This window comes from Sinocyclocheilus anshuiensis, unplaced genomic scaffold, assembly GCF_001515605.1.
Source record: "Sinocyclocheilus anshuiensis isolate Anshui unplaced genomic scaffold, SAMN03320099.WGS_v1.1 scaffold893, whole genome shotgun sequence".
In the NCBI taxonomy this organism is placed as follows: domain Eukaryota; kingdom Metazoa; phylum Chordata; class Actinopteri; order Cypriniformes; family Cyprinidae; genus Sinocyclocheilus; species Sinocyclocheilus anshuiensis.
Window position 1 is genome coordinate 922,428 of NW_015555766.1, and position 16,444 is coordinate 938,871.

Sequence of the window (16,444 nt, forward strand, 5' to 3'; positions counted from 1 at the left end):
TCGTTTTGAAGCTTGGAATGCAGCATGAAACAGCACGGAATCCCATTCATTGTATTCAAATTGAATTTATATTGATTAGTAGATTTAAATGACACAACATTTTTTGTTGTTGTTCATAGAAATGCTGTGGAAAACTGATGTTGTTAAAAATAAAATGCAAGGAAAATGCAAATCTTATGACTGGTAGATGTCACTTTTATTTAGAGTTGGAAAACATAAAAACAAGACATTAATATGTTCCTTTGTGTATAGCTTAAGTATTTCAAAGTATTCTAAAGTATTTAGATTAAGATACTAAACCTGAGTAATCTAAAGAAATACATTACTGATTACTTTTTAAAGCATGTATTTTGTAATCTGTAGTGAAATACATTTTAAAAGTAACCTTCCCAGCCCTGGTTACGAATGAAAGAGGCTGAGAAAGCTGCTCTGTTGGCCAAAACTGCTTCTTTAAAAAAGAAACAAGCCTTGCAGTTAGAAGAGATAAACCTGAAAGCCAAATTGGAGCAATTAGAATTGCAAATGGCAATTGCAGTTTGTAATGCAAAACTGAAAGTATATGATGAACATGAAATTTCTGGTGAATCAATGCAAGGATATGTTCAACCAAAGCATGCACTAGATGTAAGAAGGTCAGGACTTAGGAAAGATACTGACGATGAAAGTTCTGATGCTCAAGCTGTAACCAGAAGAAAACAAATGCCTGTTGCTGACTAAATTCGACTACATAATGCCAGTCAAAATTTTCCAAAATCTGAAAATTCAGAGGACAGTCTATTTCAAATAATGAAAAGACAAAATGAGATCACAAAAATGCTAGTAAAGCAACAAAACTTGTCCCAACTACCACAAAGAGATGTCCCAATCTTTCTTGGTGATCCTCTAAACTTCAGAGCATTTACGCGAGCCTTTGACAATAGCATAGACAGTCAAACTGAGAACGCTAAGGACAAGCTGTTCTATTTGGAGCAATATACCAGTGGTGAACCCCAAGACCTGGTAAGGAGTTGTGGACATATGAGTGCAGAAAATGGATATAAAGAGGCAAGAAGGCTATTGCAACATCATTACGGTGACGAACTCAAAATTGCGTCAGTGTACTTTGAGAAGGCACTAAAATGGCCTCAGATCAAATCGGAAGACGGGAAGGTGCTAAATGCATATGCTCTTTTCTTGATTGGATGCCACAACACTATTCAGGATGTAGATTACATGGCTGAAATGGACAACCCTACTAACATGAGGGTTATCATCTCCAAACTTCCCTACAAAATGAGAGAGAACTGGAGAAATGTGGCATATGATATTCATGAACGGACAGGCAGAAGAGCTAGGTTTTCGGACTTAGTGGAATATATCGACTGTCAAGCCAAAGTAAAAAAAATGACCCCTTGTTTGGAGCCATTCAGGAGCTAACAAGTGCTGAAGTTGGGAAGAAAAGCACAGCTTCTGACTTTAAACACAAAAAGGTTACTACCAAGGGAAGTAGTTTTGTTACAAGTGTCTGTACTGAACAGAAAAAAGAAAGTGAGACAAGCAAGAAACAAAAGCTCAACTTGACAAAACAGTTCATGTCACATGCGTGTTCTGTCAAAAGAACCATGCCTTGAATTCCTGTTTCAAGTTTAAGGAGCAAACACACAAAGATAAAATTGAGTTTTTGAAAACAAAAGGACTGTGCTTTGGGTGTCTCATGCATGGACACTTAAGCAAAGACTGCAAGAAAAGACTTGCTTGTCAAGATTGTTCCAAGATGCACGCAAGCATTTTGCACATTGCGAAGGAGAACAGTCCCACATCCAGCAGTTGTGACGAAAACAAACCTAGCATGAGAACAACGTCTATAGACCATGAAACTTGTGGATACACTGGGGCCGGAAACAGTGAATGCATTCTTGCTATAGTTCCAGTGAAGATCAAGTCAAAGAAAAGCGACAAAATAGTAAAGACATTTGCTTTCGTTGATCAAGGAAGTTCGGCAACTTTTTGCATCGAGTCTTTAATAAGAGATTTGAACTTGAGACGCAGAAATACAGAGATACTTCTTTGTACTATGGGACAAGAAAAACCTGTACATAGTCATATTCTGTCAGACCTGGAAATAAGTGGTTTGGAAAGCGAAGACTACATAGAACTTCCTAAGATTTTCACACAGAAAGAGATTCCTGTAAAACAGGAAAATATCCCTCATCAGCAGGACCTACAAAAATGGCCATACCTGAGACAAGTTAACCTTCCTCATCTCAATGCAGAGGTAGGCTTGTTGATTGGCACCAACGCGCACAAGGCCATAGAACCGTGGCAAATAATAAACAGTGAAGGAAATGGACCGTATGCTATCAGGACGGCTCTTGGATGGATTGTTAATAGGCCTTTGCGAACAGATGTGAGCGCAGAATCAGACCAGGTCAGAATTCCTACTTTCACTGTGAACAGGATTGCAGTGATGGACATTGAAATACTGTTGGTAGACCAATTCAATGCAGACTCTCCTGAACGCAATTACGGTGACAAATCCGAAATGTCACAAGAAGATCGGAAATTCATGCAGTCCTTGGAACAGTCAGTACAGTATAAGGATGGACATTAATATATTGGACTGCCCTTTAAGAATGATCCTGTCAAGATTCCCAACAACAGATGGCATAGCAGAACAGAGAGCCATCAGTCTTAAAAGAAAACTCAGCAAGAACCAAGAGATTCACAAAGACTATAAAGCTTTCATGGCAGACATAATTGACAAAGGCTATGCTAAAAAAGTCCCTTCTGAACAACTAAAATGCACAGACTGAGTGTGGTATATTCCACACCACGGGATATATCACCCAAAAAAATAACAAAATTAGAGATGTTTTTGACTGCACTGCAACCTACCAGAACTTCTCTCTGAATAATCAATTGTTGCAGGGACCTGACCTAACCAACACTCTCATTGGTGTACTGAACCGTTTCAGACAAGAACCAATTGCTATCATGGCAGACATCGAATCAATGTTCTACCAAGTGAAAGTCCCAGATTATGACTCAGATCTTTTGCGATTTTTGTGGTGGCCTGAAGGAGATCTAAGTAAGCCTACAGAGGAATACAGGATGACAGTGCATCTGTTTGGGGCAACCTCGTCTCCCAGTTGTGCATGCTTCGCTTTGCGAAAGGCTGCAATGGATGGAAAAACATAGGAAACAGCTGAAGTCGCCAATAGTATTCTCCACAACGTTTACATGGACGATTGCTTAAAATCTGTCGCCTCTGAGGATGCAGCAATCAAACTATCACAAAGTCTGATATCTATGTGCTCTAAAGGTGGATTCCACTTGACAACGTGGGTGAGCAATAGCAGGTCAGTCCTGTTATCATTTCCAGAAACAGAAAGATCCCAAGAAGTCAAGGACTTAGATTTCAACCAAAGCAATCTGCCAGTTGAAAGAGCTCTTGGAGTACGGTGGTGCAGAGAATCAGATACATTCAGATTCTCCATCAATGTACAAGAGAGACCTGTTTCGAGAAGAGGAATGCTTTCAGTGGTGAGCTCTATATACGATCCTCTTGGTCTTGTATCACCCTGTATCCTTCCCGCGAAACTCATTTTAAGGCAACTGTGCAAAGACAAGCAGGGCTGGGATCAGAATATGCCAGAAAAGCAAGCACATCAATGGTTCAGGTGGCAAAAGGACATACAACAATTGTCAGACGTCAGTGTAAGCAGATGCTTCAAGCCAAACAACTTTGGACCCACAAAATCTGCTCAATTACATCACTTCACATACGCAAGTGAAAATGGATATGGTTTCCTATTTAGTACTCACAAATGAGTGTGGAGAAAAACACTGTTCATTCGTAATGGGTAAGAGCAGAGTTGCGCCTCTGAAACAGGTAACAATCCCTAGAATGGAGTTAACTGCAGAAGTGGTTGCAGCGAAAATCGACAGAATGTTAAAACAAGAGTTTCAGTTACAACTTTACGACTCTGTGTTCTGGACTGATAGCCTCACAGTATTGCAATGCATCGAGAATGAAGCCTCGCAGTTTAAAACATTTGTTGCCAATAGAGTTTCCTTCATCAGAGAAGCTTCTGAGCCCTCACAGTGGAGATATGTTGGCACCTCACTAAACCCATGCAGCAGACATGGCCTCTAGAGACATCAAAGTGGGAAACTTAATGAAAAAAGCCAATTGGATCAAAGGACCAGAATTCCTTTGCAAACATGAGAAGGAATGGCCTTTGCAACCAGATCAGGCAAGTGCAGTGGAGGTAGAATTGAAAGAATCAGCTGTAGTAAATTGTGTCAGTGCTACAGGAAAAGGGAAACCTCTGGATAAACTGATTGAGTATTATTCAGAATGGTACAGATTGAAGAGAGCAATTGCTTGGATGTTACGACTGAAGGAAATACTCCACCACCTATCAAACAAGAGATGTGAAATTCAAGCTACCATAAGTCAAACAGAAAATAATCCAAACAAACAACAAGCTCATTTGCAAACTCAAATGTTCAAGCTGAAACAGACACTGACCAAAAAAACTCTTTCAGTAGAAGATGTGGAAGATGCAGAACTGAGTCTGATTCGTTACAGTCAAAGACAGACATTCCCTGACGAATTCAAGTCTTTGCAAAGCAGTAACTATGTCAAAAGAAGTAGCCCTCAGTCAAAACTGGATCCAGTGGTGCAAGACGGCATACTCAGAGTAGGTGGTCGTTTGAATCAGTCTGCAATGCCAGAATCTGCCAAGCATCCAGCAATTCTTGACAAAAAGCAGCATATAACTTCTTTGATTCTGAAAGAGATACATAAAAACATAGGCCATAGCCGCAGAAATCAAATCCTTGCAAAACTACAAAACAAGTTTTGGGTTGGAGCTGCCAATACAGCCATACGAAAGCTGATTTCTAAATGCACGGTGTGTAGAAGGTTAAATGCCAAAGTCAGTGAACAAAAAATGGCAGAACTACCAAGAGATCGTCTGTTGCCAGATGATCCTCCCTTTACACATGTAGGTGTGGATTATTTTGGTCCCTTCTTAATAAAGCGAGCATGCAGCATTGTGAAGAGGTATGGAGTGCTGTTTACGTGTCTGACTATAAGAGCAGTTCATATTGAGGTGGCCAACAGTCTTGATACCTCATCATGCATAAACGCCATACGACGCTTCATCTGCAGGAGGGGGCAGGTGTCTACAATTCGATCGGACAATGGTATGAACTTCATTGGTGCTGAAAAAGAGCATAAAGAAGCTATCCAAGAATTAGATCAGTCCAAAATAGCTGAAGTTCTTGTCCAAAAAGGAATCGAGTGGATCTTCAATACCCCGGCAGCATCGCATCAAGGAGTAGTGTGGGAGAGACAAATCCACACAGTTCGAAAGATTTTGAATTCTGTATTGAATCAACAGATATTAGGCGATGAGGGGCTTCACACAGTTTTGTGTGAAGTTGAAGCCATTATAAATGATCGACCGATTACTAAAGCGTCAGATGACCCAAATGACTTGGAGCCTCTGACTCCGAATCATCTCTTGCTGATGAAAAAACAACCAGTCATGCCACCAGGATTTTTTGTGAAAGAGGACTGTTATTCTTGCAGAAGATGGAGACAAATTCAATACATGGCAGCCCTTTTTTGGTCAAGATGGACTAAGGAATACCTGCCGCTATTGCAAGAGCGACAGAAATAGCAGAAATTGAAAAGAAACTTGGTACCGGGAGACATTGTTCTCATTGTGGATAATTCTGCCCCAATAAATTATTGGATTATGGGAAGAATCCTCAATACCACAATAGATGCTTCTGGTATTGTTCGACGTGCTTGTGTTCAGACAAAAACATGTCAGTTGGACAGACTGATAAGAAAACTCTGCTTATTGCAAGAAGCAGAAGAAGAATAAGAGCTTTACATAAAGACTGTTAATTTAAATTTCATGGACATTGTGAGTTTTCTAATATAACTGCTTAAAATAATAGGAATTATTGTTATGACTCTATTCAAGTATAGAAAAAGATCATTGTTATGCTACCGGCATAGACAATTAGGAGCCGGAGTGTTAGAGCCATAACAACATTAATAATTTTGTAATATTTTTTTCCTTATATTAAGAATGATTATGTTTTTCGATAAATGTGTATTTTTTTGTTATTTGTATTGTATCACGTGACTTTGACTAGTTTTATATGTATTACGTATGCATAAGAAACTTTGAAGAAGAATACGGAAGGAAGGGTTGGAACTAGACAGTCTTTTGACCAAAAATTCATGTTTTTGGAAACAGAATAAGTGTAAGGACGTTTTTGAGTTTTTGAATTTCTTTTGTAATGTAACAAGATAAAGAAAAAGTAAACATTTACAAGACAAGTTTTGGATTCACGCGTCAAATCCTTTGTGCCACACCTTAATGGAAATGGTGAAGAACATGGCTTGGATTGCCATTACAAGTGTATTTACATAGCTGTTGGATATGAGATGTAATGAGTCAAATTCACAACAATAGCATCGCTATTCAAATGCTCAATGTTGGAACACACATATATATTAGAAATCGTATGCTTAAGGCACATTATATAAAATCATACCGTTACATATAAGAATATTTACAATATATTGTAAAACAACTGACTTGTCCTGAATTAAATTACATAGATGACCCATATTTACAAGTCAAACGTTAACTAACCTACATACACTCAACCTCCAAATGGCAGAATATATCATAAGGATTTAGTAACTGATAGCATTAACAAGAATGAACACAGATGTCTGACATTCAGTTACAGAGCAATTTGCACTATATATTGTTACTTAAGACTAGATTGCAAATGTATGTTGAGAAATGGGCTTCAGTGCGCTTTGTCATTGCCTGCAAAAAATAAAAATAAAAATAATGCATTGTGCACACACATAAACCCTCAGTGCTGAAACAGTTCACTACTGCACTGTCAAACACACACACACACACCCACACACAAAACAGTAAATAGCCAGATGATTGTTTTAAAAACTTTATTCTCAACTTCCACAGGACCACACAGCTATTCAGTTAAATTTGGCCATAGCTATATTCCGTAACACTGATAGGCCCAACAGAGGCTCTCTCCCAACAAAGATCTGAAGAACAAACAAGTTGTGAGAAAGCATCTTACGTAATAATAATAATTGGGGTCTTAGTTTATACCTGTAAGAAGCTGATCACGTCCACTCCTGATTCAAGATTTTTATTTGTCACATACATGGTTATATAGGGAATATATGACCAGTAATAAATAAAATATTAAAGAAATTGCTGTGTGCAAGTGACAATGTCTGTATATTAAGTGTCTTACTGATAATTAAGTGAAGTCATGTTGGTGTTAAGAGACTGAGTTTGAGTTTAGGAGCCTGATGGCCTGGGGGAAGAAGCTCCTCCTAAGTCTCTCGGTTTTTGCCATCAGGCTGCGGAAGCGCTTACCAGATGGCAGCAAAATGAAAAGACCGTTACCAGGGTGGTTGGAGTCCTTGATGATTTTAACAGCTCTGTTTTTGCTGCGTTTGAGGTAGATGTCCTGTAGAGAGGGGAGAGCAGACCCTGAGATGCGCTCAGCTAAGTGCACAACTCTCTGTACAACTCTCTGATGCTACAGGTTGTGTCGCAGCAGCCACACACCTGGTCAGAGTCATCTGCAGAAACCCACCTGCCAAACAAACAATAATTACTTGCACAGCCTCATTTACGCTAACATCTTGAGTGTTGGTTAACATACTCATTAGCAGAGAATGAACAAGCTTTCTGCTCAGGACTTGTTGGGGTGGATTCTGCAGCCACCTTCACAATGCATGTGATGTAGACCTGCAAAGACAGTTGTTAGCACACTATGGCAGCATATCCAGTGGCGTAACTTTGTTTTAAATGTGTGTGTGTGTGTGTGTGTGTGTGTGTGTCAAGGCAGTCACCACAACTGGTGAATTTAATGGAATTTGGATACCTAACAATCCTGAATTTAGTCCTTACCTTGGATAGTGACACTCAATACTAACCACTGCTCCTGACAATAGCACCATATGAAGCCTCTTGTGGAGTGTAGATGATGGAGAACGTATAGACAAGCTCATTTTCAGTCACCTAAAGGGTTAGCAGTGTAAGTGTTGCTCACAGAAACCTACACACACACACACACACATGCAAAACTACGGTGCCCGGGAGGTGACATGTTCAATTCACTTAGTTGTGTCGTGGCCACGACATAACTCGTGGAAACGTGATAATATGTTGTGGCCACGAGATATTAATTCATGGGAACGTCATATTAACTCGTGGGAACGTGATATTATGTCGTGGCCAGGAGATCATTTTGTGGAGATAACGACATGCTTTTGTCATGGCCATGACTTCTTATGTTGAGGGAACGACATATTTTTCTCATGGCCACGAGTTTAATGCGTAATCAAACCTGCGTGACCATAGCAACACGGGATTATCAGAAATGGATAAAACATTTTTATTAACATTAAACATTTCATTTAATATTTGTATATTATTATTATTATTATTATTACATTAACTTATTTGGGCTATAGTTTTATATTTAGGCTATTGTTATATATTTCCCCTTTCAATTTGTATCGCTTTACCTAGTTAACGTTTTGTATAATTATGTTAGCATTTGCTAGCCTACAATATATTTTGCAAATAAATGCCTGACAAATATGCCAATAAAGTTTTGACTTTATGATTGTATTTATGCCCATGTGTGATGATAAATGAGCGTGTTGTTTTCATTTACAAATGAAACTAATATGACCCCTTTAAGTAAAGAGATCGAAATGAAGGGGAAAAAAATTAATATAAATTAATGTAAAAATACAACCAATAATAATAGGCTAATAATAATAATAATAATAATAATATACAAATATTACGGGGGAAAGATGTATTTTATATTATGCACTTTATGTAACATTTATTCATGATATAGCCTACTTCATTTGTACAGTCCAGTAGCCAAGGCCTGTGGTTAATATAATAATTTAATAATGTAATCATTTCTATAATAAATAATATGATTTCTTAATTCAAAATAAAATAATGAATCCATCGCTGATAATCCCGGGTTGCTATGGACACGCAGGTTTGTTTATGCATTAAACTCATGGCCACGAGAAAAATGTCATTCCCTCAAGTCGTGGCCATGAGAAATGGATGTCATTCCCTCAACATAGCATCTCGAGGCCACGATATAAGGATGTAATTACCGCGACAAAATGATCTCGTGGCCACGACAAAACTAAGTGAACCGAACATGTCACCTCCCGGGCACCGTACAAAGCAACCATAACATCACTATTAGTGTGCTGCCACATGCATGCAGTTTCAACTCAAAGATGAGCACTTGAGCAGAAGGATCCTCTCCAGTTGCGGTACAGCCTCCCAGTGTAAAAACAGGGCCTTAGTAGTGGTCCAGTGCCAAAGAAGTCTTTCAACACATTGAATTCTCCCTGCATTGAGCCGCTACACTGTTGGCAGGGACAGGATAACACAACTCAAAAGGAACATCTGGCTGTTGTGGTTCTTCTGAAAGTTATTTACTGGTTTGAAAGGAAAAAAAAAAAAAAAAAAGTTTTTTTTTGTACTTACCCCTGATATATAATGTGTATCAAACTCCATTCCTGGAGGGCCGGCTCTGCAGAGTTTAGTTCCCACCCTGCTCCAACACACAAATCATGTAGTTTTCAAATAATCCCGAAGGGCTTAAATTAACTGGATCAGGTGCATTTAAATAGGGTTGAAGCTAAACTCTGGTCCTCCAGGAACGTTATACATTATATAAAATATTTTTACATTTCTGGATAGAATAACATACAAGAAAGGTTGTAGTAAGAACTGGGAACTCGAATCAGCTGCTTTCAAATGAATGACGGACAGTAGAGAGCAAAGAGATTCTAAATTTGTCTGATTGTAATAAGCACGGATCACTTCACACCAGAAAAGAAAAAAATAAATAAAAAAATAAAAAATTGACTCTTAGTGCACATTGTGTTAACCTGCCAGCACAACTTTAAATTGACTGATAAAACCCCGTTTTCAACACCCAAAGGTACATAAATTTAGCCAAACCAGTTAGGGCTTGCCAGCATGAGCTTACATGGTAGCCTTGCAAATGTATCCAGTGACTTGTCCGCAAGCATCAGGGCCTTGCATTTGATGCAACTAGTAAAAGCAAGACCTGAGGCAATGCATGCATTTCTAGATGCTACATTATGCAGCAGTGAACAACTAAAAATGGAAAACCAGTTGCCACCATACACTGATGCAGTGCTCACTTATTTTCATTGCATTCCAGATGGGGCCTTATCCAGTATGCAACAAAGGATGTGGTTGCCACGGAAACACCCTTAAGGTGTCAAAACTGTCCAACCCCAGCATATGCACTAAAGTAAGGCTTCTTGCACCATTTAGTCACTGTACGAGGTCAACAGCTTAGACATTTGTCCCCCAAATTGCCAGGTTACAGGAATAGTGGGTAGGTTACAGGAAGTTCGTGGTGCATACTGGAGATCAACAAAGCCACAGAACAGGATACAAACAGTTGTAGACTCAAGATCACAACCTATTAAGACTAAATGCTTTTAATTAGGTTACAGAAGTCACATGGCATTTCCAGTTATTTTTGGCCATATTCCTTAGCCTTAATGGGTCCAACAGACGCTCGATCCCACCGCAAATCTGAGAAACAAACTAGTGAGAAGCAGTGCATTGAGAGAAAAGAGAATAAAAATAGATCCAAACCTTTAAGAATCTGATCGCTTCCACTTCTGGTACTACAGGTGGTGTCACAGCAGCCACACACCTGGTGAGAATCATCTGCGGACACCCACCTGACAAGACAAACCCTCAAGTTAAGGCAATCCCCCAAGTTAGCTGTACACTTATTTAGGGGGGGAAACATACCCATTAGCAGAGAACGAACAAGCTTTCGGTTCAGGACTTATTGGAGTAGGAGTAGTTGCTGCAGCCACTTTCAATATGCATGTGATGTAGACCTGCAAAAGACAGTGGTTTGTAGACCATTGTAGCATATTATACAAAGTGTTGCACAGCTTGTCACATACCAGTCCATTGTCTGCTTGATGGAACCTGAATGCCTCCAGCTGAAACTGCAGCTTATCACCTCGAGTTTGGGGCATAAAGCGAGACCTGGAGCCTGTGAGCTTGGCATCAACCAAGCACCTGGGAAAGGAACCCAGTTAGACCTCTTGCAGTACTTGCAGAGAGTGGGATTCATGAGGTGCACCACTTACCCATCATTTTCAATAAAGGAGTATCTGGGGACAGACGCAACATCAGGGACTGTTGTAGCCACACAGCGGTCCACAAATACACAGATGGGAACATGGCTGTATGACTGCACAGACGCCTCAAAGTTTATGATATCACCCAGGAAGTACTGGTTAGAAGGTCTCTCAAATCGCCAGTCATCTGCAAAGATGCCTTTTAACACAAGTCCACAAGCACTGGCGTGTTATGAAACTGTTTGTTATACCAACCGGTCATGAGCCTGAGGGAGAAAACAAAGATCTCCTCTGCAACTTCAGAAGTGGCATATGGAATCCAAGTGGGCATTAAGGCATCGCTACTCACATTATGCTTTCTGCAGAGGAGTTAGATAGACAATCATTATATGGAGTTTAGTACATCCAGTAACCTTGAATTCTGCCCTCACCTTGAAAAGTGACACTCGATACCAACCACCGCACTACTGCTCCTAACAATAGGAACACCATATGAAACCTCTTGTGGGGTGTACACAAGTTTGAACGTATAGACAAGCTCATCTTCAGTCACCTAAAGGGAGTAGAAGCATGTTAGGGAAACCATTCAGAACCATAAATGGTTATGGAAGGAAAAAGGTGAAACCTCACCTTTAGTGTACTACCACATCCATGCAGTTCCGACTCAAAGATGAGCACTTGAGCAGAAGGGTCTTCTCCAGCTGCAGTACAGCCTCCCAGTGTAAAAGCAGATGACCTCAGTGGCTTCCCATTCCCAAAGAAGTCTTGCATCACCTCCACATATACTGAGTTTTCAGCACACCGAGCCGCTACACTGTTGGCAGGGACAGGATAGCGCAAATCAAAAGGAACATCTGGCTGCTGTGGTTCTTCTGGTAGGCTTGGAAAACACCATGTCAGTTTTTGCACTGGACCCAGCAGCAGCTCTTTTGACTGAACACCCAAAAGATCTTGAGAAGGCTTTCCAAATTCACTCCTGGCTGGTGTCTGGACAGGAAATGGAGCAGGAAACCTTTGGGGTGCAAATACAAGGTTACTAGGGTCATATTTCTGTGGAATTGGAGACATCCTGGAGTCAGTCTGCTGAACTCGTGACAGCACCCTAGGCATAAAATTGTTTGAGGTCCAATTACTACTTCTCTTGGCTCTCCAAAGTGTTTCAGGGAATCCCAGTGCCAGAAGACACACCAATCCAAATCCAACTTGCCAGAACCCCATTGTTGATAAGCTTGTGTTTCAATGATGCATTATTACTCTACCATCCAAATTTATACAGCTGAAAATCAGCATGGCTCTACCTCTGCCATGACAAGCATTATTTTTCTCTGGACCTGCCTATTTACTCAATCAATATATCACAGGTGAAAGTCATTGATTGCTTATTACTCTGAATAAATGACGCCCCATATAAGGATATGTTAATTGCCAAATGACCAAATTATTGCTTATTTTAAATATCCAAATGACACCAATTCTCTAAAACACAATCTCCAAGCCTTTTTGTGTCCTCCTATTTTTTTTTATTAATTCATAAACACGACCACAGACAGAATTGTACACTACAGTATCCAAAATAATAAAGATTTCTACAGTCAGGTTTAGATTGTTACACAGAGTGTGCCTCACATCAGCACATCAATCTTCACAAGAGACGTGAATGGAGCAAATGCAAGATCATAACAGTACATAGATTGTATTGTAGATTCACTGATATGTTTTCTACCCATTCCAATTGTGTTATTATGACTAGGTTGATCAGTGTGTGTGGATTTATGGAAGACTTAATTCTTTCAACTATACTATATGCTGGGCAGCACAGAAAGGCAATCTGAACAGACGACTAAAAAACATTTAAATTCAAAATATTAACAGGTATGAGCAAAAGATAAGCTCATTAATGGACATTAAGAACTTTAAAAAATGGTGGTATTTGAAACATGACAGCACACATTAAATCACTGGAAAATCTTAAAATCTTAAAGAAAATATTTAGTTCACAAATAGTTTTAACTATTAACAAAGAGATTCTGAAATATATATATATTTTGTTATTATTTTTCCTGTTACACAGCCAGATTCAACATTTCTCATTCTATTAGTTTCTTCCGAAAGAAAAAACTTGTGTGCCACTGAACAGGCACATTTACATGAACAATAACCCTGTTCGTGTGGACAGGGCCTTAAGGCTCAAGGTGCATTTGACTCATCTTGCCAATTCACAGTTATAAAGGGCTGAAACAGCCTGTATTGGATGCATTTATTTCCGGTAAATGACAAGGATGATGGGGTAACTGAGTCTCCTATAGGCACCTTTAAATACAGCTTCATCTCACATATAGACAAAAAGACAAGCAGAGAGGTAGACACTGAACTCTGGGTCAGTTGTGTGTTCTGATCTAAGAACAGTTGACTGCTTCTATCCTGTACACTTTAATTGTCCCATCTGCTTTTCTTACGTTTGGGGGGATCAGGAACTGCAAAGCTGTCTTTATGAGTCCCTGACCTCTCACCCCCATCTCTTTCTGACCGTCCCTCTCTGTCCCTATGGCTCCCGTCACCGTTTCGGTTGTCACTATGGCATTCTCTGTCACTATGGCGGTCCTTTCCCCATAGCGATCACGATCTCCCCCACTATGCCTGTCACCATGACGATAATGACTCTCTCGATCTCGATGACGACCCCTGTCTTCAGCATTCCTATCGCTACGGGACCCCTCTTTTGAAGAAGAGCTAGAGTAAGAGTCTGAAACTGAGCTCAGGGAGCCTGCACTGCTGAAGCGACTCATTTTGGTGCCTGAGCTGAGGTCAGGGGGCGGCGGCATGGAGGAAAAGGACGATGGCGAGTAGGACAGGTGGGTTCTGTCAGGCCCCTCAGGTGCTCATGAAGGCAAAGAACTTAGACTTCCTGCACTGGTCCACCCGGAGGAGCTGCTGGACTTTGTGGTGAGTTTGGGAGGAACACCAGATGCTGCCACAAAGTGGTTTTTATACTGAGCCTGAAGGAAAGCAAGAGCAATGTTAAACAAAATCCATAAATAGGTACGCAAAAGAGAAGGTCTGCACATATCCAAAAACTTATTTTAAATGCAAAATTGATTTTCGTGCGCTCTAAATACTTTTTTCTTTGCGAAACGAATGTTTTCTCCACAAAACTCAGATCGCGCGCGTGCAAAATGCACTTTTGTGCGCTCAAAATATGATCTTTCGCGCGCAGAAATGTAATCCCATAGATATGCAGTAAACATGTAAACGACCATTGAATAAAAGAAGAAAGAAACAGCATGGTGCGCTTTTTCTTAGCGTCCGTTTCCATAGTGACTCGTCGATTCGTCGCTCTGTTGAGAATGTCTTGAGTCTTAAGCACAAATCTATACTTCTGCATCGAACTTACGCCGTAGCATACGTATAGACGCACACCCTACGCCATAGCCTGAGGTGCACCTCTCCAAAAATCTCAACATTATGAAGCTGCAGGCCCAGAGGCCCAACTGCACACTCAGACCTGCACGCTCAGACCTATCGGGGGAGGTCCTAAGATGGCGGAGTGAGAGGTGGTGTTTTCAGCAGGCTCTGAAGTAAAACTTAAAATTAGCCAAGTTATTGATCCAGTTTGACTGTAATAGCCCTATTTTATTTCCTAACAATGATGTCGGACCATGACTACAACTTGATTGCTCTTCATGAAGCCTGCGATGAAGACATGATTGAGGAGATAGAAGTGGACCAGGCTAAGACCATTGAGGACAAGGCCATGTCCAAAGAAGATAAGGTTAACTGGGACCACACACCGATAAAAAACAAAAAAACTAAAAGAAGCAAGGTACAAGACGACCATGCCAAAGAAGTCAAGGTACATGACCATGCCAAAGAGGACATGGTAAACGCTGTCCTCCGGGCTGTACAGGAGTTAACCCAAAAAATGGATGACCAAACTCAGCGATTTATATGCTTCGAAAAGCAGATTAAAGCCAATTCATCAGCCATCGACAAGAACAAAAAAGACATATCTGAGCTTCAACCCCAAGTAGCTCATCTTAAAAAAGAGAATGCAATTCTGAAAAGCGCGTGTGAAGAGCATGCTCGCTACAAGCGAAGGTGGAATCTGAGGTTGACCGGCTTGCCAGAAAAAGATGACGAGAATGTCCGGGAGACGGTCATCGGGATTCTGACCCGGATTATTCCTGTGTCGGTGGAGAGACTGCGTGACACCGTGGATACCGTGCACCGGCTTGGAAAGAGAGAGAGCGCCGCCACCTAAAACAACGTTTCCAGAGTTGTCATCATTCAGTTTGGAATGCGCACGATTCGGGATGAAGTCTGGAAAAAATCTAAGGATGCTAGAGTCTGCAAAGATCTTCACATCAGCTTCAAGGAAGATTTCTCCAAGGAGGACAGACTCGCCCGTGCCAAACTGTGGCCGTTGGTGCAGGAGGCCCGAAGGAGGGGGAAGCGTGCGTACCTGAAGGAGGGCTATGTGCTGATTGACAACAAGAGAGTGGACCCAGACTGACTTTTCTTTCCGCACTATTGTTATTGTTCTTAAGGTATGTTTTTACCTGTATTTTTTACAGGGCTATTGCAATTTATCACGAAGTTTTGTGGCTAGTAAAGGCTGATTTATACTTCTGCATCGGACCTACGCTGTAGCTTTTACGCCGTAGGCTATGCTTCAGTTTTCATTCATACTTGACGTGCAGTACACATGCAAACCGCTAGTCTGCAGTGTCCACGGGCATGTTGCTGGTGTAACCTGCAGTACCATGGTAAAAGCCGAAGAAGAAGCGGCTCGTCGGAGACGGCGGCAAAATAAATATCAAATCATTAAATCATTATTTAAAACTACAAAAAGGAGACAACAATGGAACAGGAGAAGATGGCATACTTTCAATCTCCACAAGGACTTGTACCACGGCAGATCAACATTGTTTGTCGCGGACAATTACTGATGTATAATGCTATGTAGTATAATAAATGATAACACACTTGTTCTTTGCTTAATTTTATATAAGAAGGTGTGACATTAAAATATATTAAAGTGCACATAAACACACACAAAACTCAAGTGCATATGGAGGGAGGGGTTCTAGCAGACCAATCACAGCGCTTGCGGTCCGCGTAGAATTGACGCGCTGTTAGATTTTTGGAGAGGTGCACGTCAGGCTACGGCGTATGGGTGTGCGTCTATGCGTA

At 40.6% G+C, this 16,444-nt stretch overlaps 1 protein-coding gene across 2 annotated transcripts in view; it reads right to left on the reverse strand.

Moving 5' to 3' along the window:
• LOC107674151 (zona pellucida sperm-binding protein 3-like) overlaps positions 1 to 12,506 on the reverse strand; it is a 15,738-nt gene extending 3,232 nt beyond the window's left edge. The window contains exons 1-8 of one of the 2 annotated variants that reach the window (XM_016468053.1): positions 11,885 to 12,506; positions 11,686 to 11,807; positions 11,510 to 11,613; positions 11,264 to 11,441; positions 11,075 to 11,192; positions 10,914 to 11,005; positions 10,752 to 10,840; positions 10,576 to 10,688 (exon numbers count right to left, since the gene is read on the reverse strand). In XM_016468053.1, coding sequence (XP_016323539.1) covers positions 10,627 to 10,688; positions 10,752 to 10,840; positions 10,914 to 11,005; positions 11,075 to 11,192; positions 11,264 to 11,441; positions 11,510 to 11,613; positions 11,686 to 11,807; positions 11,885 to 12,472 — 1,353 coding nt within the window. In that variant the 5' untranslated portion in view covers positions 12,473 to 12,506 and the 3' untranslated portion in view covers positions 10,576 to 10,626. Of the gene's footprint in view, positions 1 to 10,575; positions 10,689 to 10,751; positions 10,841 to 10,913; positions 11,006 to 11,074; positions 11,193 to 11,263; positions 11,442 to 11,509; positions 11,614 to 11,685; positions 11,808 to 11,884 lie in introns of those variants that run through there. The other variant, XM_016468052.1, reaches the window with a different exon arrangement.
• Between the last annotated feature and the right edge of the window lie 3,938 nt (positions 12,507 to 16,444).